Consider the following 23,544-nt stretch of genomic DNA (forward strand, 5'->3'; position numbering starts at 1 on the left):
GTTCCGATCAGTGCGATACATAAGGCTGAGGAGCTGGGACCTCCCCTTTTGGGTCGGTAGTTCAGCGGCGCGCCGGTGAGCCAGCGGCTGTAGATCCAGGCAGCCAGCCGGAGCTGCGGAGCGACCTTTGGAGACTGAACGCCGTTTTCTCCAGTGGAGATTTATCGGCGAGCCGCCACTGTTCCCTGGAAGCCGGAGGCGCCTGACCGGTTGCTGTCCGTCTGTCCGTCTGCGTGACAGGAGCGAACCTTGCGGGAGCCGCGCGTGGCCGGGGCAGGAAGCGGCGGCCAGAGGACGCAGACCGAGACCCAGACCCAAGGCGGAGGCGGACCGAGAACCGGCCATGTCGGTGGTGGGGCTGGACGTGGGCTCGCAGAGCTGCTACATCGCGGTGGCCCGGGCCGGGGGCATCGAGACCATCGCCAACGAGTTCAGTGACCGGTGTACCCCGTAAGTGAGAGCCTGCGGGGCGCTGGGGGGAGGTTCGGGGGCGGGGAGCGTGGGGACCCCAGGCTTGAGACTGGTTGCGGATCACCAGGACGAAGTGAGGGCGATGTGGGAAGCGGTGCGCCCCTCCGTGGGGTCAGGATGCTGGCCGCCCGGCCGCCGAGTAGGCGAGGGGTCTTGGGGGCACAAATCGGAGAGGGGGTGTCTCCGGGGTTCGCGGGGCCAAGAGAAGCCCGAGAGTCTAATCTTCTAGGGTCGTCACTTTGGATGGGCTTCCTCCTGGGGACCGGGGTGCGGCCAAGGCCGAGACTTCGATCCCTTTTCTAGGCAAGAAGCTTCAGCCAGTTCTTTCCGCGGCCGCCCCCGTTTCCCCACCCGGCTTCTCTGAGCTGGCTTAGCCGCCCCCAACTCGGCCCCCTCCCTCCAAACATGTCTCTGCATCGCAGATCCCGGGCTGCCGAGTTTTTTTCTTCCGCATTGTGAATCTCGAAATGAACTGGAAGCTTCCAGAGCCTGTATGCTGCTGCTTGAGCAGTGAGAGGGCGGATTGTTGTTAGCGACCACAGAACACTCCTCTGATAAATCTGCCTGCTCTTACTCTTGGATCATTTGTGGAAGATGTAAACGGCTTTTTTGCTCATTTTATGAGAGCCATTAAAGAAGAATCCCAAGTCGTGCCCTAATTTCTTTATTAATTTTGCATGATTAAGAAGGAGAGAAAATAAAAATTGCGTACTTTTGTGCTAGAAGCTCTCCAGAGTGTGGATGTTGTCACTGAGTTAAGTGGTATATTCTACAGCAGCGCGTGGTGGGCAAAGGTTAACATTTTAAAAAGCAACTTTTTTTGGGGGGGGGGTCTTAATTTCTGAGCATAATACATGGAAACATGCCTGTATGTGCACTAACAAAAACAACTGTTTTGTTTCTCAGGGAAAATGATGTAGGTATTTATTTTTAATGCCTTAAACCCAAGGTAAAAATCGTAGAATGAAACATTGAGCCCAAAGGTGAAATGACTGGGGGCTTGTATCACGAAGAGTATTTATGAAAAGTGAATGGCAAATCCCAAACATCTAAGTATTAGTTGCATTGGGAAGACTTACTCCCTGAGCATCTCATGCATGGACCTCTGTAAATCTATATAGTCTTTTCTTTGGCTGTGCAAAGGGCTGTGATGGGAGTCTAGTAAGAAAGAAGACAGTTTCTCAGGCTTTCATGCCTGGGTGCAGTTTACATTTTTTTCTGTTTGATCCAATGAAAGGAAGAAAAGCTCAAAGGAGAGTAAGAAAAAATTACGTGGCTACAGTGACCAGTGTGAAACTAAAGATGACAGATAGGGCTCTAAAACGTGGTAAACTGAGGGTAGTATTGGAGTTTCTTTTAATATTTTTTGGAAGATAGATATTTGGTTCAACTGCATTGGCTACTGTTAATTTCTGTTTAGTGTAATTGATTTCATTCTCCCCTTGGAAAATGAGTGAATTTGTTCTACAGCTGTATATTTACTCTGAGCTTGGAGTGATACTAGGTTTTTGGAAAGAATTTTAAAGATCTAGCCTTTGCTCCAACAGTTCGCTGGCTTTTAGGATGTGATTGAGCATCTGCTCAAATAATCTAGGTCAAAGATGTTTCTGTTACAGCAGATTTAAATTTGATTCAGCTTGGTATTTAATGCCCTCAGTATATCCCATTTTGCTCCTATGGTACCATTACTCTTATCTGCCCTCTAAAACCTAATTCACTTCCTTCCTTCTGACGAGACTTCTCTGCTCTGTGCTACCATTCTGTCTCCATTTCTCAGAAGGCTGACTCAGTTACAAGTCACTTTGCTCGTCAAAGCTGACTTAATGTAACTGATTATTCAGTCCTTTTCCTCAGCATTTGTACTTGTTTCTGCTGTGGTACTTGCTTCTACTTGGCTTCCTCAAGTAGATTTCTTCCATACAGGAGTCTGTTTTGTGCTTTTAAATTCCAGAAGCATAACTTAGGCTTACTTGTATCAATTTAATTGTATAAAAACTTTTGATCCTAAAGAGTCAAATGGTACCTTCAGGACAGCAATAAGTATGATAGTGATATTTAGATTTGTATGGAGTTGGTAACTGCAAAGTGGTTACACCATACTTTGTTAAATCATGCATCTCAGGCCATGTTAATAATACTCTTTAACTGTTCAAAGCATTTTCAGAGTTACTGTCCACTTCCTAACAATTGGAGCCTAGAGAATTATGCTGGTATTGGAAAATGTTCTCTGATCCACGAGCAGACTGGATCTGGGATGGGGATGGGATGGGTGGTGGGGTACAACTGACACCTAGATTGGATTCTCACAGTAGCAGTTAAGGGGGCCCCTCTTAGAGTCATTGAAGCTTTAGACTTCAAAATTGTGCTGTCCTTGTGCCCCAGTCCCCATGAATGGGTAGGACATTTATATTAGAATCTTTCTCATGTCATTTAAAAATGTTCACATTTATGCTTTTTAACATTTTTGAAACATGCTTTTAAAATTTCTTCCAGATCAGTCATATCATTTGGATCAAAAAACAGAACAATTGGAGTTGCAGCCAAAAATCAGGTAGGTTTAAGAGAATTTTGATCACTTTTTAGGGGAGAGGTTTTAAATGTAAAATCTCAGACATAAGAACATGAAATACCTAAGCCTATCTATTTTTTTGTTTTAGAACTGTAATGCAAGTATTCCTTTGAGCTCTTAGATACTTTGCTACCTTCTAATTTATCTAATTTTTAAAAATTATAAATGAGACACTTGTTCTTTCATGTGAAGTTTCTCATGATATTCATTTAAGAGTTAAGGATTCCTTTTATAGAAGGAACATCTAAGAAGTTCTGCGTTTAAAAGTGTTTCCAGGTTACTTACTAATTAAGGTGGTAGGAGGAGAGCTTCTGTCCAGGCTCTGCCGTCTACGTGGTGGCCATTGGCTCCCCATGGCTCTGCAGCACTTGAAGTGTACCTGATCTGAATCGAAAAGTAAGGTACAGAATACATGATTTCGAAGACTTAAATAAAGAGTAAACCACCTCATAAATTTTTTACACTGAGAGCATGTGGAGATGATGATATTTTAGATATACTAAGCTGAATAGGTTATTGAAATTAATTTCACCCTTTTTCGGAATTAGGTTTCCTTATTAACAGGACTTGAAAATTTACCTATGTGGCTCCCATTTGGGGCTCACGTTATAACTGTTGAAATGTAGGAGCTGAGGAGAAAAGTAAATATGAAATATGAAAATTCCTTTTGAGACTCTTTTAAGGAAGGGACTGAAAGCAATCCTATTGCAACATGTAAAAGTAACATACACTGTACACCTTAAACTTATACAATGTTACATGTTGGATTTATTCAATTAAAAAAGAAAGATTGAAAAAATTCTTTTAAGTATGGAAAATATGCTAAAAAAGAAACAACTCTAAATCCTGGAATACTACTCCATATTATTTGAAAACTAGTGTTGTCAAGCTATATTTTTCCCTTTAAAAAGTGTAGATCAGAGAAAACAGCAAATAGTAAACTGTTTTGGCATTTTCAAGCTAGTAACTTTAGAAGTCTTAGTTTTTTATCTTTTAATTATTTTTGTATTTTAAATAAAGTTCCCAGTGCTGACATCTTTGCGTGAAATATGCTGTGAAATGGGACTTGTAAGTCCAGAGCCTGATCATCAAAAACCTGTACGTGCAGCGAAAGCACCACCTCATACAGGGGTTTTGTGAATTACCCTTGCTTTTTCTGCTTTTTGATATCGATAATTAGTATTATATGCTATTAATAGGTCAAGTAGCAATCCATGTATTTTGTGGCCCCAAATATTTATTCTAACCACTTAGCAACTTAATAGACTATGACAATTAACTGTTTTTAAAAAAATGTAATATGACTATGTTGCTGCTAGATCTCCTTTTTCACTTATTCATTAGGTGTAAAACTTGCAGGTTTAGTAGGGGGAAGGAATACGTATAGGTCTTGGGAGTTACTTAGACCTGTAGTGATAGTGTCACTGTCTTCGAGTTTATCTTGGAGATTTTGAAGTCTGTGTGTGTCCCTCTCACGGCCTCCCTTCTGGCATTTCTGTTGGGGAAGAAGAATAAAATCTATTCACTGATGGAGAAATTTAGGGCTCTAGGAAAAGTGACTTACATCCCTATGGTTTGAGTTGTACATTTGACTTTCTTCTTAATTGCTAATAGGTGTGGAAATTAGGAAAAAAAAAATTAAATCTCAAATTTCATTTGCAGCAAATCACTCATGCAAACAATACAGTATCTAATTTCAAGAGGTTTCATGGTCGAGCATTCAGTGACCCCTTCATTCAAAAGGAGAAGGAAAACTTAAGTTACGATCTGGTTCCAATGAAAAATGGAGGAGTTGGAATAAAGGTAATATAATTGACCTTAGGTTCCTTTCTAGGAAATGGTCTAATTCATCTACAGAGAAATGTACTTAATTCTTAATAAATATTTAACTCAGTTTTGTTAATTGGGCAAGGTGTTCTTAAAAACTTACTTATTTATCTAGCTTCTCTTAAACTGTAAGTTTATGTTTAAATCATCATTGAAAATTATTCATATGGTATATACTGCTACAACTTTTTTGTGACTTATTGGCAATTGTAAAATTTAGAGTTGCCTCATGGTGTTTATTCCTGTTGCATTCCTGTCTTGTGATCTGCACAAAATAATATTTATCCCAGTGATTCATCTCTTCAGTTAGAGTGGAAATTTACTACCTTCTATAATGTTTTGACTAGTACTTTGGATATGGGGAAAACCTGCCCCAGCTTTTTTTTTCCTCCTCTTCATCTCTAGGGGAAAAAATCTTTCTTTGTTCTTAGCTTTCCTTTCCCTGTTTTCTCTTCCTTTTACCATTCCTTTCCTCCTCCTTTTCTGAACAGCTGTAACAATAAAGATTTTCTGGAAGAGAATATGTAATAATGTTTGGAAGTTAATATTAGTATGTAGCTTTAAGAATCATAGTATTTAAAACATTTTTCTTTCCTCAATATAGGTAATGTACATGGATGAAGAGCATCTATTTAGTGTGGAGCAGATAACAGCCATGCTGTTGACTAAGTTAAAGGAAACTGCTGAAAACAACCTCAAGAAGCCAGTAACAGATTGTGTTATTTCAGTAAGTAGAATTCAGCAAGGAAATGTGTTTCATTTTAATTTGCTTTCTTTATGTTATTTTTTAATATTGAATGTGTGAAAGCTGTTCTGTAGAGATCAGAATTCCCCTGGACTGTATTAACATAGTGTTCAGCAGCATTTAAGAGTAGGTTTGAGTGGTATTTTTAGCCAGAAGTTGCAGAGGTTCTTGAGTGGTGGTGCAAATCAAAATCTTCTGTCAGGCTTTTTGAAAATACAGACTGACTGGTTGAATTGGAGGATATTCTAAAGTTACTTGATGTGTTGTTAGACAGTTTGTATACTTAGATGGGAGCTGTTCAGAATTCCACCCTCACGTGAGAACCAGTGAATTAGTTTTTGGTGAACATTTACTTTGAAATATAACCGACTGTTACATTTAGCACTGGCAAGCTCACTGCGTCAATGGACAGTTGATAATTAGGTTGTCAAGGAGGACTTGCAGTGTACAAAAGCTGCCTCTTATTTGGACACCAAAAAGCTGTTGTCAGTCCTGCGCTCTCAGATGCCTCCAGTCATTTCTTAATCTGCTGGGATTATGCTCTGCACCGGGACTGTCTGTAATGAATTTACCTTCGGCCTGGTTTGCATCACATCCGGGGCAGGGTGGGCTGCCCAGACATGTCAGAAGCCTTTATGGCAGTGCATCCTGGGATATGAAAGGATAGAAGCAGAAAGGCTAAAATTTCTCTCTTGCAAGACAGAAGGTGTTCTACCAAGGGGCTGTCTGGGTCTTGCTTGGAGAAATGCTGTTAGGTTTTGGTAAAATTAAAGAATTAAGTTATATCAGTGGTCCTTCCTTCTTCCTTTTTTCTTTTCCCTTTAAATAACCTAATATGGAAAACTCAAGAAAGTAGTGTTCTGATTTGAAAGGTGAGCAGAGACCCCACCTTTGCTCTTGCCCCTGTCTCTTTCTGAAGCATTCGTAGTTACTATGGGAAAAAACATGAAAGCCAGTGTACCAGGTTTTCCCTTAGGCGCTTTCCAGTTGTGTGATTATATGAGTGTATTCCAGGTCTACTGAATTAGAAGGTACTCCACCTATTAATGCACAATGACTAGCCAAGCTAAAGGGCAGTGGCTAGAATTAGCCCTGTATTACCTTTAAGTGCCTGTCGCCTTTATAGTTTAGTTACATGTAACATTTAATGTTGACTTAGCATAACAATTTCCAAATGTCAGAAATTTAAGACTAGTTTGGAAATGGTATTTCATCCACTTAAAGTTAAAACTTTCTGTTAGATTTAAGTAACTGTTAATGTGTCTAATGAATACTCCTGATTACTTTTTATTTCAGGTTAAAATTTTGTTATAGTGAGTTTGATGTGATAATTCTAGGGCAATCTTTTCAAAAGTAGTTACTGTTTCTGAACGTTAAGAACTTGCCAGAAACTTAGTCTGAAGTTCTGTTTGTTTCATATCTTGGCTGGGGACTGTTTAGCTGGGCTCTTGTGAATTTATTACAAGTGGCTGTGAGGAGTTGGTATGCATTTTTGTGATCTAGGTGAGTTAAATCCTTTCCCTTTTTGTTTGTAGGTCCCCTCTTTCTTCACAGATGCGGAGAGGCGCTCTGTCTTAGATGCTGCACAAATTGTTGGCCTAAACTGCTTAAGACTTATGAACGACATGACAGCTGGTAAGAAGAAAACCTGCTTTTGTGTAGAAGTTAATGTGCTGTCCAAACTAAAGTTAAGACACACTGGGTCTGTTATCAAACACTTTCATGTAGGTGTAGAAACACAGCTTATTAAAAAAGCATGTGTTAGATTTGAAAGCCTTTCAGATGCTTGTTTTAATGAGAATATGGCACTTTGTCAAATTTATGAATTTGCTTTCATTAGGAAATTTCTTGTGTGTGTATATATATATCTAATCCTTTGAATTAGTGTGTTGGATTTAGTTTTTTTTTTTTAATTTCCTTACATGTTTTTATAGTTAAGTAAGTTTTCCCAAAACCTTACGATTGTTACTTTTACAACTACCTTGACCACTGATTTAGTTTAAAATATTTTTTTCTTCTATACTTTCCAGTTATATGTAGTTAGGAGTTGATCATTCATCTTCTATCAGATACTGATTTAAGCTGTACCATTTGCTGGGCCTGTGTTAGGAGTGGGTGTGGTGTGGAGCAGAGCACTCACTCACCTGCTCCTGGAGCTTCTGTCAGTTCATTGTGATTATAGACGGACTCAAAGTCAGGTATAGCCTCATGTATTCAGGCACAGCAAGAACAGGCTGTGTTTAGTATATACTTAATAGATGTGTTAAGAACTCGGTACTGACGACGTCTTAAGTATACATATTTAGGAATACGGTGGGTTCAAAAAAAGCTAACACAGACTGTGTAAGGTAGATCAATTACTTACCTTGGATCAAATTGGTAGGAACTACAGTTGCTCTAGTTGTATATTAAATTCTTAATTTTTTTGGATAAGCAGTCTCTAGCAGGTTGTGGTTGAAATGTAAGTATTTGTGTAATGAGTCTGATTCTGTTTGTGGTTACATGTGGATTACATTCCATTGTTTTGCAATCATGTTTGTCTTTTCTGTTATGTCTCCCCATTTATTTAAAAGTGATAGAACATTGTTCTAAAATCACAAAGGGATAAGGTAATTGATGCCAAGAAAATTAGTGTGAAGTCAGATATGAAAGGAATATGTTCATCTTTAATTGATCGAAGTATAGTCAGGTTTCCTGCATGTGTAGTTATATCAGTAACAATGAAATTCCTAAGAAAATGCAAACCAAAGAATTGAAACATACTAATTTTTTTTTAGTTGCTTTGAATTATGGAATTTATAAGCAGGATCTCCCAGGCCTGGATGAGAAACCTCGAATAGTGGTTTTTGTTGATATGGGACACTCAGCTTTTCAAGTGTCTGCCTGTGCCTTTAACAAGGGAAAATTGAAGGTAAAGTCATAAATTGGAACTAAGTGACCCAAATATTAAATGTGCTAAAATTGTCATTAATGTAAGCTGCTGAGTTTTTTGACTGTGCTCTTCTAGGTAATGAAGAGTTTTGGCTAAAGATACCAACAGAGAGTCATTGCTAAGGTTGATCTCCCTAAAGATGACGTGTTTGCTTTACCGTACTCTTCAAGTGTTCTTGCTTAGGGAAGAAAAGCTTTAAAAGATTATCCCGTGTAATTGTTAAGTCTCTAAGATATTTTTGGTTTTTAGCTGCATTTAGATTAGGTAGTTACCTGTCTCCTAACTGACTTGGATTTCATGTTGTAGTTTAAATAGAAATCTTGAGCCTATTACTATTTACTTGTTTGAGTAGTAATATTTAAGATTCTAGTTACCAATATTATTGAAAATAACCAGATTATTTGTTGTTTTAACTAAATTAGGTACTGGGAACAGCTTTTGATCCTTTCTTAGGAGGAAAAAACTTTGATGCAAAGTTAGTGGAACATTTTTGTGCAGAATTTAAAACTAAGTACAAGTTGGATGCAAAATCCAAAATTCGAGCACTCCTTCGTCTGTATCAGGAGTGTGAAAAATTGAAAAAGCTAATGAGCTCTAACAGCACGGATCTACCACTGAATATCGAGTGCTTTATGAATGACAAAGATGTTTCGGGGAAGATGAACAGGTGTGTCTTGAATTCTGCCAGATTAAATAGAAGGAACTTCTTGCTGAAACTATAGCCTGGGCGTCAGTTCTAGCTGTGGTGGTGTGAATCTCGGCCCACGTCTCAAGATTGTATAGGACCTGTTGGAAGTCAGAACCGTTAGAACTAGGGTTACATCTGCAAAGGGGGTTCTAAGAGAGAGCGTTGCTAAGTGCCCTCATGACTGACTAAGTCTTTTTGGTGGTATTCACTTTTCAGTATTTCTGGGCCAGTGATTGAGTAATGGTTTCACAAAACATTTCACAGAAATACTTTGAAGTCAATGGAAGTATTCAAAGTAATCAAAATCGGATCACATGAAACATTAAGGAATGAAATGGCAATCTTAACATAAAAATGATTTATTCCAGTAATACCATTCAGATTGATTTTCTCCCCTGTCACCTTTCTACATCTGTTTTGTGTATTTTTTGGGGAAAAAAAAGTTACAAATTATGATACAGTTGAACTTGGCTCATGTGGAATTCAGGGTATCTGAGGAAAAAGATTCATTGGGTTGATAAGACTTATTGTTTAAAAAAATAGGACAGGATATTGGCTTTAAGATAATTTTCCTAAATATTTATAAAGTTTTCCTTTTAATTGCCAAGGGCACAATTTGAAGAACTCTGTGCTGACCTATTGCAAAAGATAGAAGTTCCACTTTATTCATTGATGGAACAAACTCAGCTCAAAGTAGAAGATGTGAGTGCTGTTGAGATAGTTGGAGGCACTACACGAATTCCAGCTGTGAAAGAAAAAATTGCCAAATTCTTTGGAAAAGATATTAGCACGACACTCAATGCAGATGAAGCAGTGGCCAGAGGATGCGCGCTACAGGTACGTACTGCCTTGTCTGCCCGTCTTTCTCTTGGTGCCCATTCCTCACCCATTTCTCCTTTGTGGTGGGGTCATCAGGTGAGCAGGGCCCAGTGCCCAGTTAGATTCCACAAGAGAATTACTTCTTAATAAATCTGTAAGGCTGTAGGGGCACAAGGATCTTCAAATCTGGAAGAGTTAGGAAATTTAAGATGAAAAGAACTATAGAACTAGTGTTTCTCAAACTGGGATGATTCTGGGGGGATCATAAAAAACACAGCTGTAAAGCACTGGTTAGCTCTGTGGTGGTGACAGATGTTACAAAGCACACAGAAGGGAATTAGAATGGCAACCTGGTGTAAAAAGGAATAATTTGGGGGAAGTTGGCAGGGGTAAGAGGATTAGCTAACAGGTGGTTTTAACTTGCTTAACAAATAGGCAGCCCAGAGGCATAAAGGTTGTGAAAGCAAGAGCATCCAATCTAGAAGTTAACTTGATCTAGTTAGCGGTATTTTTTTAATATAAAGCAAGAGATTCTTTAGACAAAAATATTTAGACTGAGTACTCTAACATTTTTTAAAAGAATATATGCTGACCACTGCTGATAATCCATTGCATCATCAAGATGCATCATGTTTTATGGGTTTTTGTTTTTGCTTTTTCCTTGATAATGGAGTATGTCTCCTGCATTAATTCCCCCAAACTTTGGAAGTTTTAGTTTTTTTTAAGAAGTAGAGCTTATTTTGGCTTCTCTTTTGAAGAATCCTGTGCTATTCAAGAAATAATTGACTTTAATTTACTTATTTATTTAAAAAATACTTTATTTACTATTGTACTATTAAATTATTTTGTGGGGGTGGGGGAGGTAATTAGGTTTATTTATTTTTGGAGGAGGTACTGGGGATTGAACCTAGGGTCTCATGCATCCTAAGCGTGCGCTCTACCATGTGAGCTATACCCTCCCCCTTAATTGACTTTTTATTTAGTCATCTATTTAGTCATTTTCATGTGACAAATCTAAATCCACCTGTTGGTCTGTTGGGTGTTGTCTACCTCAAATTTGAATTTGCCATTGCTTCCTTCATTCGTAAAATTACTTGAAATTAGGAACACTTTGGGTTTTACCCTTTTTCAGTTTCTTAGATGGTTAAAAGGCGATGTGGACAGAGCTGCTGCGATGTATATACATGTTCACAAGTGATGCAGCTTGTGAAATGGCTGTCAGCAGGGCATTTATGAAAAGACCAGTGTTTTTTCCTAAGCCTCTCTGAACCTTGCTACTAATTAACAATTACTATCCTAAGATTCCTTGTGTTATTTGTACTTATAGCTGGTGATTGTCATAGTATTTAGGGGCTAAATCACTTATGCTTAATTCACATATACTTAAGACACGTAAGCAATTTTGTATTTGAATTTAAACCTACCCATCCTAGTTGAGTTTTGTATTAAAAAGGTGAGTGAAATTTTTCATGTGCTCATGATGATCTTTTTTTTTTTTTTTAAAGTGTGCAATCCTTTCTCCGGCATTTAAAGTTAGAGAATTTTCCGTCACCGATGCAGTTCCTTTTCCAATATCTCTGGTCTGGAACCACGATTCAGAAGATGCTGAGGGGTATGTAGGAGAAAATATCTTTCAGATATTGTGTAATATAAAGAAAAATTAACAAATGGCTTTTATGGTAGAGTGATTGGGACCTCTGAACAACCAAACATACCAAGTATTTCTCCCATTTGGGGTTGTAAGTGGTGGGACAAGGCAGACACAGGTCCTAGACTCTGTTCTGCTTGTGCTGCACCGTGAGTGTGGACTCTGAGCTTCTGACGATGCCTTTCCCTTCGCCTAGCGTCCACGAGGTCTTTAGCAGGAACCACGCTGCTCCTTTCTCCAAAGTTCTCACCTTCCTGAGAAGTGGGCCTTTTGAGCTAGAAGCTTTCTATTCTGATCCTCAAGGAGTTCCATATCCAGAAGCAAAAATAGGTAAGCAGTTAATTGTATTTATCTTTTAAAGATGTCATTTACTTAGTGTCCAGGCTTAAACACTTTTCTTACTCTTAGCAGTGTTGAGTGGACCGTAATGCCATGTGAAGACATTTTCAGTTTGGGATAATGGTGATGGGGAAAGCTCTTTGTTTTATTGGTGAATAAACTGGCCTGTAGGGGGAAATGACTTCCAGTGCTGCTGTTACTTCCAAGTGTGTATATTTAGGAGAGTTGAGTGTTTTTCTTTTTCTAATAAGTCTATACTTATAGGATTACCACCTACTTTTAATACTAACCTTTCCTCTGGATGAAATGTTATCTGCAGAATGTTACTTCCAATTTAAAATCTGGTTCATCGACCATTAAAACTACTTCTCAAATACACCCTTGTATTATAATCTTTTTAAAAAATGTATCTTTTTTGGTACATTTTTCTTTAAGAAGCTGGACACTGTCCACCTAGTTTGACCCATAATGACTGGAAATCTGAGAGAGAGCTACAGGCATCTTCTTGAATAGCCTTGCCTCTTTCCCAGGCTGGGGGTAAAATTTGCCAATAATGCTAGATCTTGTCAGGACTCGTCTTTGCCCCATACCTTTTCATAATGAAATTGTTTGAAGGAGTCTAACCTGGCCAGTTGTGTTTTCTTTCGTACTATTTAAAACTAAAAATGTTCTGACACAAGAGTTGTTTTATTTTTAAAAACAGTTTTTAAGAATTTATTGATAGACAGTTAGTTTAAGGAATCACTGAATATAGGCTTAAATTTTAACAGGCTGGATTCTATTCCCCGTTGTGCAGAGGATAGTATCTAAGCTCTTCAGTGTGGCATCAAGTCTTTAATATCATCACTAAAATTGAAAAGCTTGCACGTACATGTAAAAACCACCTTACATGTTTCTGTCTCTTCTGTGAGTCTTCCTGGATGCCCTTCAGTAAATGCTCTTCCTTTCTCCCTCCCTTTCTCTCTCTCTTCCATGTTGTGTCAGTTTGTTTCTTTAAATGGATCTATGGCAATTATTTCCTGAACCTGGTGATTTGATACTTAATGAAGGTCTATTCCAACATCTTTCACTGACCTAGTAAATATAACTATGTGTGTTTGTGTAGACAGCACTTTAAATACAAGGCTATTAAATCTCACATAGTGCTTTGTGTATAATAGGTTCAAAATACTCAATTTTCTTTAGTGGTTTCTGTAGTAACAGTACTGTTGGTGGAGGTGATAACTGACATTCAGTGCTTGGTTCCAGAGTTTTAAGTGCTCACTGTAAATAAACACTTACCAACTCAGACCACAGAAGCTAGCTGAAGTAACTTGCAGCAGATCACACAGCCGAGTTTCAGGCCCAGGTAGTCTGGGTCAGAGTTACCACTCCTAACTCCTACTCGGTAATGTTCTGGAACTTCTCTATAATGCATAATAATTTCAGGCTTTGATACAGGTTTTAGCTCACCTTGCCTATTTGAAACGTAGGAAAATGTTTATTCAATCAACAAAACAGTATTCTCTGAATCAAAATTCAGCAAGTGCTTGGTATCATCTGCCTTATACTTAAGGCTTGCGTGTCTGGGTTGTGCTCACCTAGAGAAACAGGGAAGGAAGAGGCAGGGACGGCTTGTCCTCAGTCTTACAGGGTTTATGTCAGATGTATTAAGTAGAAAGTAACAAAAGTGCCCTTGCCTTTGAAGGTTTTATGGCATATTAAGACTAATCTCAACTACTGTAAGTATACTGTGTACCTGTAAGCCTGTTTTAAAAGGTTATGGTTATAGTGTACATTAAAGGGCTTAAATCTAATTTCAGGTGGCAGAGAAAATGGGGAGAGTTTGAAATAGCAATGTTAACTTTTAGTCTTCTTGATAGAGATTTAGATTCAATACTAAAATTGTCCATTTCTTTTTCTTCTAGGCCGCTTCATAGTTCAGAATGTTTCTGCACAGAAAGATGGAGAAAAATCTAGAGTGAAAGTCAAAGTGCGAGTCAACACCCACGGCATTTTCACCATCTCTACGGCATCCATGGTGGAGAAAGTTCCAACCGAGGAAAACGAAGCATCTTCTGTTGAAGCAGATATGGAGTGTCAGAATCAGAGGCCACAGGAAAACCCAGACGCTGAGGTAAGTTTGTGGATAAGCCTTTGAGTTAGAATATATGGTTTACTTAATTCTAAGCCTTAATAAACAGGAGGGGACGGGTTAAAATCTATTTTTCTTAATTTCAATTAAAATTTTGGGTAATGATGACAATAGTAGTCGCTAAGTTGATGGTAACATACAGCCTGGAGTTTGGTGAATTGTGACTAAATTCTGTGTAGCTTTATTTGAATTGGCATATGACAATTTAATGAGTGGGTAAAGTTTCTCTGAATTGTTTTTTTTTAAAGACATAGGCCACATATTGAGAAATCAAATGCTGACTGATGATTAAGAGAAAAGACTAAAACAAAAACTGTTTGGTGAAATACATACAAAATATTAAAGCATTTAAAAAAAAAACTGGCAAAATTGGCTTTGGTATTTCAGAACTTGCTTTGATTTCTGTGGTTCGCTGGGTTGTAGGAGGGCAAGGGAGGTGTCTGCCTAGAATCTAGGAGGTCGTGCTTGTTCATGGCTGTCCAGACCTCTGTTAGCATGAGTGCTAGTTTTCTATGGTCAGCAGAAGACTTTTAAGAAACTTTAAAGTAGATTAGTTGTTATAGATCACATCTGGGTTACGGTGAGGCAGCAGGCAGTGTTGTGTTTCAGATCAGATGTGAGAGAGCGCAGTGCTCCGTGTCAGAGAACTCTGTTGTCACTGTTATCATTCCTGGGATATTTAAGGTGCATTAGCGCCTGAGCTTTAGTTTTGTTCTCATCTGGAAAAACTTCAGTGTAATGAGTTAAATGACCAGCGTTATAAACTTTCTCATTTGGCTACAGACACCATTTTTCTAATCTCTTGGTACCTTTTGGGTGTATGTACATCAGGAGTGTGTTGCTACTGACTACTTCAGTGTCTGCCTTAGGAACTTGAAGCCTGGAGAGAAAAGTATGAGAGACTTCAGGGTGGGCAGAAAGTAGTTAAATTCCAATGTTTCCAGCTTCGCCCAAAAATGGGGAAAGATACAGAGAGCACTGATAGCCTGGGGGTTGCAGTGTCTCCTGACATGTGGCAGGTGTTCTTTATACTGGGGCCTTTTGAGTGTAAATAGCTGGGTCACAAAGAGTGGGAACGGAGAGGGTCTTGGTTCTCTATAAACTGAAATGATGAACCCCCAGATGACTGGTCGTTGGTTATTTTATGTAACTGTTAAGTTTCTTGAAATTGAGATTTGTCGAGATGCATGATGGCCGCTGGTGAAATTAGGTTTTGGGAGCTTGTTTCTGGGATAGAGGCCTGGAGTAAAGGTATTTCCTGTGCTTTTGAGAGTTAATCCTTGTACTGGGCTAGATGAAGGTGTCTTAGAGGGGGGTTCTTGGTCGTCATCACATCAGTCAGAATGCCTACTGCTGATGGTGTTTAACTGTGTTAACTGCTACCATTCAAAGAATTTCTTACAGGTGTAAAATATCTAAGATGTTTTCAAATATTTTGTGTTCATTTTGCTTTTATCCAGTATCTTTTCCCCTCGCCTATTAAGATTTCAAAAATTGAGTGTACTGTCTGTGGTGCCCTGTAACCTTTTAAACTTATACAAGTACACCTGCTGTCTACATCCTTTGTGCCTGGGCTTTCATTTCAGAAAAATATCCAGCAAGACAACACTGAAGCTGGAACACAGCCCCAGGTACAAACTGATGGCCATCAAACCTCACAGTCTCCCCCTTCACCTGAACTTACCTCAGAAGAAAACAAAAACCCAGATGCTGACAAAGTGAGTTACTCTTCCAGTTCATTCCATTAGACAATGTTGCAACATGTGATCATTAATGGTACCGTTCAATCTGCAGTTTCAAGAGCAAGCACCAGGTTGTCTTATCCTGTGTAGAATTTTTTTTTCCTGTTGAATTTCTGTGTTTTTCAACTAAAACCAGTTAGAGGTATTCCAGCTCATCTGAGAGAATTGAATATCCTGCTCTTTCGACCTGAAAGCTTCTCTTGATTAACTGCACTCCAAGCAGCTAGCGGCGAATGCATAGCTTTTGTGTTTTCTCTAGTGCTGGGGGTGTCTGCAAATGTGAGCATCGAAGTAGGCACAGCGCAGTGCTGTGTGATTAGTTTTCACCTGAATTCGTCTGATAAATACATGGGCTATAGGAGTCTAGTAAACTTTTTTCTTCTCTCAAATCACCTGTCAAATTTAAATAAATTAATTATGATGATCTGGTAATAACCAGATTGCATTTCAAAGTAATTATTCTTTTTTTCTTATTCCATAGTATGTATCAGAAGCTAAATTAAATAGTTGTGTCATGTGCCTTGAAAAATGATAACTTCTAGTCAAACCTAAACAATTCATGGTCACATGGATATTGATTGGGAAGTTTCCATTGTTATTCCAGATCTGTGCTTTGCAGAACTTCATTCTTTGTGCAGGCTGCATATAAATGATTAACTTTCATCAGTAGTTTGGTGTTCTGTCATGTTCTGAAGATAGAATTGTTTACCCTCAGACAATTACAGAGAGTTGTCCATTGGGATCAAAATACCCTTCGCACTTGGTGAAAGGTTTTTGTTTTTAATCTCCCCACGCCCCGGTTGATCCTGTGGGGCTTCTACCATGAGCTGCAGGTCCTGATTCTGGTTTCTGAAAGCCTTTTCCTCCCGTTAAAGGTGATGTGTTGATGGTATAGCAGCATTGCTTTCTTTGCAATAGCAGCTCCTTAATTTCAGCGTCACTTCTCTTCACTGAGTGTTGACTGTGAGCTGATTCATGCCGGTGGGCTCAGCACCTGTCTACAGCGTGACATCGGGTAGCATCTCGTGTTCTTAGCTGCAGGTGGGACCACTGGTGCTGAACTCCTTGGAATATCATCACAGACGCCCTTGGAGGGTCCTGGTCTGTGCCATGTGGAGTGTATTTTGTGATACACTGGTTTTCTCAGTAGTTGGCTTAATGTTGCTGGATGGTCGTATCCTGACTTAACCTCCATACGTGTAGCTGTCATCCACTTGTTCCCCAGATACCTGTTGTGTTCTGTGTTTTGCTGGGTGTAGGTGTCATCTGATTCATTTTCTTTCTTGTTTCGTGCCCCCAGAGCATGCATAATATATTGGAGGTTTCTCTTATGCACTAGAAGGAAGAAGACATGGGGACTGCAGGCTGACTGACCAGATTATTACTAGTGATACAGCTCACAGCACTTCAGAGACGTGATTCCTAAGGATCACTGAAACAGAAGCCTGGGCAACGTGCTTTCTAGTTCAGTTTCTGTCTTTGTGATTTTAGGCAAGCCACTGAGCCTCTTCCGAGTCCCATTTCATCTTACAGAGCGCTTGGAATTCTAACATTCTTTACAGCTCCCCCCCTCCACCCATCCCCAGTGCCAGCGCTTGCTGTGCCTCGTGGGCCATCTGTTCCTGTTTCACTGTCTCAGCCAGGCAGGGTACATGCTGAGTGCCCCTTGGTTGTCTTCTGATCTGTTCTACGACTGAGTTTCCTAAATTGTGTTCTTTGTCATTTGTGCTTATAGGAACCTGCAGAAATGAAAATACTGTAAAAGGCTTGGAAAAATCAAAGGCCATAGGAGATACTTACTTCTTTAGCCCTGTATTTACATATTTTGAAAAACTTAAGCAGCATTTGCTGCTTTATCTCTTTATGCCTTAGAGTTGCTTATAAGAAGTGATACGGCTCAAAGGCAGGTAGTAGGAATAAAGATATAGAGAGAGATAATAGCTATAGATACACACATACATATATATGTGTATGTGTCTAATGTCCACATTCAGGAAGGTCTAAAAGGCACTCATCAGAGTAGAGCAAATTGTAATTAAAGCAGGTTTAATACTGGGATATATAGAGACTCAGATATTATAGGAATAGTGTTGATCCTAACATGTTTAGCAGTTGGTTAAATTCTATCTGGGATTACTTTTAGATTGTAGGCTATAATTTAAAGGTGTGGTAATTTGATGAAATTTTTTTCTTTTTTGGAGTCACAAACATTGCCTAAAGGGATTAGAAAGTAAAGAGCTGTGAAGAAGAGCTTTTAGCAGGAGAGATTACATTTAATATGAAAAGAAGAATATCCTGGTGAATTCCTGAAGGGAAGTGTGGCATGTCTAAGTGTCATTGCAGCCCTGATTTAAAATGGGCAGGTGGAAGTTAGATGATCTTATACATTCTTCCAAATTTGTGATTTTAGGAATTTTATTTTTGCTTAAGTCATCAGTAAGTATGATAGGGAGATTTTTGTTTTTCAAGGATTATTTAAGAATTTCTCCCTTTTTCTTTTTTTTAACCTCTTTCCCAAGGCTAATGAGAAAAAAGTTGACCAGCCTCCAGAAGCTAAAAAACCCAAAATAAAGGTGGTGAATGTTGAGCTACCTATTGAAGCCAACTTAGTCTGGCAGTTAGGGAAAGACCTTCTTAACATGTATATAGAAACAGAGGTAAGTAATTCAATTAAATATTTTTATTTTGGAATATGTTTAGTTGTCCCTGTTACCCACATAATAGATGAGTGGCTATAATTCTGTCCCGTGCCTCAAGTTTTATACAATTTTTAGAGATAGGATAAAGCCAAAACTAATAGTAAAATTAGAAAAATTGTAAAATTGTATTTTCAGTTTAATTTTTTTAAAACAAGTTTTGTTTATGTTTTTGTATTCTTATTAAAGAGAGCTGTACCATAGATCTCTCTGCTTGGTGTAAACTTGATTGCCCAAGTTCTAATGTGAAGAAATTAGATGCTGCTGTCTTCTAGCTTGGAGGAACACAACGCAGTGGATATCTCAGGCCACACTAAATGTTGCGGTTAAAATACGTACATCGTGCTGCTTTGTAGTCTAGAATATTTGAAATAATTGAGATTCCGTTTTCCTTTACTGAGATGGGAACATTGTGTTTAGAAATTTAATAATAAATTATACTCCGTTTGTATTATATTTGATAAATAAGTGGACTCGAAGGACATTTGTTTAGCTTTGGTTTAAAAATGTGGTAGCAAAGTGTTACGGCCATTATACATGGGTCAGTACTGATCCCATTAGGAGACGACCATGTAACTACAGAGAAGAAAACAAAACAAAACTGTATGAAAGTAGATTGGTTTTTTTCCCTTAGTATTAAATCAGAAATGTGAAAGCTGTGTAACTTTATTAATGTTTAAAAAAGAAACTTCATTCTGTGTATTTAGAAAATGAAGAACTTTGTAGGAATTATTGGAGAATTTTATGAGGTATATATTAGAACTATTAAGACTTTTTTTGGGTATAATTATTGATTTTTATTAACACCAGAATCTAGTTAAAATTTAGTTATAGTTAAGAGAAGACTGGAATTAACCTTTTCTGCTTCCTGACAGGGTAAGATGATAATGCAGGATAAACTGGAAAAGGAAAGAAATGATGCTAAAAACGCAGTGGAGGAATATGTGTATGAGTTCAGGGACAAGCTGTGTGGACCATACGAAAAGTTTATATGTGAGCAGGTATGTTTAGAGCTCTGTTTTTATTCAGGTAATCTCATTATGAAGTGTTTAATATCAAATTTGACGTCTAAACTAACTTGAGCTTTTTGAAAACAAAACAATTTGAAGTAGAGATGATATAAACAAAGTCATGGAGAGAGGCTCATTACTGATGTGTAGTTTTATTCTAGTTTATCCCCATAGCTTTAGTTTTTACCATCAAAGAAAGAACCTGTCAACACATTTGTTCGTAGTCTGTGACATCACAGTTACTGGGGGCTAGAAAGATAAATGAGAGAAAATCCTTGCTTTCAAAGACCTCAGATTTTTTTGATGACTCTGGTCCTTTGGTTGCTCTCTGTCATTGTTTTATCCCATAAGACTTGTTGATCCAGTGATGCCAAAGTTTATCAGGCACCAGTATTCCTCTTAGACTTTTCTGAGCTCCCAGAAGCCGTATGGCTCTAAGTAAATCCAAGAAGCACAACTGTGACAAGTGGGCTTTGGAGAAAAATTCGCTAGATAGAAATCTAGGGTGGTTTCAGGATGAAGTCTGGAGTCTATTTTCATCCCAAGATCCTTGGGCTGCCTTGTAAGACGCTTCATTCTTGGCTCCGCCCTAACATTTCCTGGATTTCTTATGGTTGGGATTCTGAGGCAGAGATGGCCCAAACCAGCTAGACCTCCTAAAGCCAGAGTAGAAATGCATGCTTTATGTAAGTTGGTTGGGGGTGACTTACGTGTTCAGTGATTGAATTGTCAACTTGTCCAGTTTCCCTCGCAGTATTTGATAGTTGTGGAAGTGAACAGAAAGTGACTAATCGAGACCTAATTTTTTTTGGAGAGCAGGAAGATGATTGCTCTTCCATAATCACATTTTAGTGTATAAATTGTCCAAAGTTGGACTTCTAAGAAAAATTATTAAAAGTCAATCAGAGCAGTTTACCAAAAATTCTCAAACATCCCTGTGTAAAAGGATAGCCAAAGGACAGTTGTCAACCCCTCGTGTAAAATAACTGTATGGAGCTAATGGCGGAGTGTTTATTGCTCCCTGATACTGTTCAATGAAGACAGCCAGCTAAGTGCCTTCGTAGAGATAAGATTAGCTATCTTCATGATTAACACTTCTGAAGATGACTGTTTTGTTGTGAAAACTTTTTAAGTATGATTGCCACTAAATGTTGATCTCACGTTTCATATATAGGATCATCAGAATTTTTTGAGACTGCTCACAGAGACTGAGAACTGGCTCTATGAAGAAGGAGAGGACCAGGCTAAGCAAGCGTATGTGGACAAGTTGGAAGAATTAATGGTAGGCCCTGCTCGCCCCCTAGAAGGCAGAACTTGTGCTTGAGACTGTAGACTCTGAATATACAGTGATGACAAACACTGATTCATTACATTTGGTTTTAGAAAATTGGCACTCCAATTAAAATCCGGTTTCAAGAAGCTGAAGAGCGGCCAAAAATGTTTGAAGAACTGGGACAGAGGCTGCAGCACTACGCCAAGATAGCAGCTGACTTCAGGAGCAACGTAAGTCTGTGCGCAGTGAGGAGGTTCCCTGGGTGTTAGAAGCTCGCGTGTAAGTTGAGGGACCTTCATTGGGAACAGATGTTCTCAATTTAGAAGGTGGGTTTTGGCGTTTGACCAAAGATAGATTTGAACTTACGGAAAAGTGGGTCAAACTAGGTGTTACTGTTAAATACTTAATTCTACAGAATGCCCTTTTCCATTCAGGATGAGAAATATAACCATATTGATGAGTCTGAAATGAAAAAGGTTGAGAAGTCTGTAAATGAAGTGATGGAATGGATGAATAATGCCATGAACGCCCAGGCTAAAAAGAGTCTCGACCAGGACCCCGTTGTACGTGCTCAGGAAATCAGAGCAAAAATAAAGGTGCGTGTTTCCCTCTAGCGCTTACTGCTGTGTTTTCTTAGGGATTCCGGTTGCAATCATTTGAACTATAAACATAGCCATTTTTCCTTAAATCTTTTACCTCATCCTGGAACCACATTTTTTAGTTCATTATTGATATTACAAAATATAGAAGACCTTATAAGATTCTGTTAAATTTCTATTTTTTCATTTATTCATTAAGTTCAGCAAATACACTTGTTGAGCCCCTACGATATGCCAGCCGTTGTTCTAGGGGTTAAACCTTCAGTGTACAGAGAAAGATGAGCCCCGTGGAAGTCATCTGCCAGTGCGAGGAAGACTTTACGATAAGCGAGTAAGGAAGGATATCAGATTGTGTTAGGTGCCAAGGGTAAAAATTAAGAGTCAAAAGGGTTTAGGAAATTTGGGGCGATGGAGAGGGACCCAGGCTGGTATTTTACCTGGGAAAGCCTTGCTGAGAGCATGAGGCTTGAAGGAAGTTGGGAAGAAAACCAAGGAACTGCTTTCTCTGGAAAAATACTCAGTAAAGGTTAACATGAGCCTTTGAGGTTAGTGGGCTGTATATAAGCTTGAATTCTAGCTCTTTGTCTACTAATTTTTCTGATCCTGAGGTTAAGTTATTTAACCTCTCATTCCATAGTGGGGATGATAATTCCTACCTTTTAATACTTACTGCGAGGAGTAAATGGGGTAACAATATATGAGTACTTGGCGAGACCCTGGCACAGTGTAGAATAGTATTCACTTCTCTTCTGATCAGGCTTCAGGCGAATGTCATGAGCAAATGCAATTCTTTGAGGTATGTGTAATTGGCATTGGTGGAACAATGCTGGTCCGGGTATGTAGGAAAGTTAATTGAAATGAAAATGAACTAGAGTTAATCTGATGACTAGTTTTGTTTTCCTTTCATAGGAGTTGAATAACACTTGTGAACCTGTCGTAACACAACCCAAACCAAAAATTGAATCGCCCAAACTGGAAAGAACTCCAAATGGCCCGGGTGCTGATAAAAAGGAAGAGGACTTAGAAGGCAAAAACAGTTTCAGTGCTGAGCCCCCACATCAGAACGGCGAATGTTACCCTAACGAGAAGAGCTCCATTAACATGGACTTGGACTAGATGACACGACCCTGGCTTAGTCCTTAAATTAATAAAATATTTTGCCATAGTATGTGATTCTACATAACATACTGAGACTATTTATATTTTCTTTTTTAAGGATGTTTAGAAACTTTGTGTATTATTATATGGAAAAAGAAAAAGCTTAAGTCTGTAGTCTTTATGATCCTAAAAGGGAAAATTGCCTTGGTAACTTTCAGATTCCTGTGGAATTGTGAATTCATACTAAGCTTCTGTGCAGTATTACCATTTGTATCACTGAGGATGAAATTGACTTTTGTCTTTGGAGAAAAAACCAAACTGTACCGCTTGTTCAAGAGGGCTGTGATTAAACTCTTCAAGCATTTGTTTCTGCCAAGGTAGTTTTCTTGCATTTTGCTCTCCATTTCAGCATGTGTGTGGGTGTGAGTGTTTATAAACAAGACTAAGTCTGACTTCATAAGGGCTTTCTGAAATTAATTCTGTCCAATAGAATATGACTTTTTGCTTTGATATTATTAACAACCCAGTGACTAAAAGCAAAAGCTAGTGAAATGTGTTAGCAGCATGCAGAACCAAACCTTTAAAATCTCTCTCTCGCTATTCGGTATGTTGTCATGTGAAGGTGTAAAATGTAAGAAACATTGATTCTGTTTGTAACTGATGTTGTGAAGCCTTTTATGAGCTTTAAAATAAAGTTCATCTTATGGTGTCATTTCTAAACAATATTGTCACTAATTTAAAAATGGGATTAGGACAGTGATAAACTGAAAATCCAGTTTTCCTTTTTTGCTGTTTCTTACATATGCTATCACTTTTAAGAATAACTTTCTCCTGATAGAAAAGTAACGTTTATTACATTAAATTTTTTAAAAAAATGTGAAGTTACATGTAACTTATAAAGACATATGAACATCAGCATCTAACCAGTCCCAGTATTGGTGGGCTTCGGTGTTT

General features: G+C 38.6%; 1 protein-coding gene across 2 annotated transcripts; it reads left to right on the forward strand.

The window, feature by feature from the left end:
* On the forward strand, nt 1–23,302 carry HSPH1 (heat shock protein family H (Hsp110) member 1). Of its 2 annotated transcripts, XM_031465841.2 has the most exons (18): nt 1–450; nt 2,965–3,022; nt 4,703–4,843; nt 5,472–5,594; nt 7,148–7,247; nt 8,390–8,523; nt 8,967–9,211; nt 9,841–10,069; nt 11,557–11,663; nt 11,896–12,029; nt 13,946–14,154; nt 15,759–15,890; nt 18,434–18,571; nt 19,486–19,611; nt 20,795–20,902; nt 21,004–21,123; nt 21,328–21,489; nt 22,402–23,302. In XM_031465841.2, exons 1-18 carry the CDS (start codon nt 344–346, stop codon nt 22,606–22,608), a joined length of 2,580 nt encoding a protein of 859 aa, XP_031321701.1. In that variant the 5' UTR covers nt 1–343; the 3' UTR covers nt 22,609–23,302. The 2 variants fall into 2 exon arrangements, with proteins under 2 accessions (XP_031321701.1, XP_031321703.1); XM_031465843.2 differs by lacking the exon at nt 15,759–15,890 and having other exon boundaries at nt 61–450.
* The last annotated feature ends 242 nt before the right edge of the window (nt 23,303–23,544 follow it).

The sequence above is a fragment of the Camelus dromedarius genome, chromosome 13 (assembly GCF_036321535.1).
Source record: "Camelus dromedarius isolate mCamDro1 chromosome 13, mCamDro1.pat, whole genome shotgun sequence".
NCBI lineage: Eukaryota > Metazoa > Chordata > Mammalia > Artiodactyla > Camelidae > Camelus > Camelus dromedarius.

Coding starts and splice junctions, on each gene's coding strand:
- HSPH1 (XM_031465841.2), top strand. CDS start 344: ATGTCGGTGGTGGGGCTGGACGTGGGCTCGCAGAGCTGCTACATCGCG. Junction 8,524..8,966: donor TTAACAAGGGAAAATTGAAG/GTAAAGTCATAA, acceptor TAACTAAATTAG/GTACTGGGAACAGCTTTTGA. Junction 21,124..21,327: donor CAGCTGACTTCAGGAGCAAC/GTAAGTCTGTGC, acceptor TTTTCCATTCAG/GATGAGAAATATAACCATAT.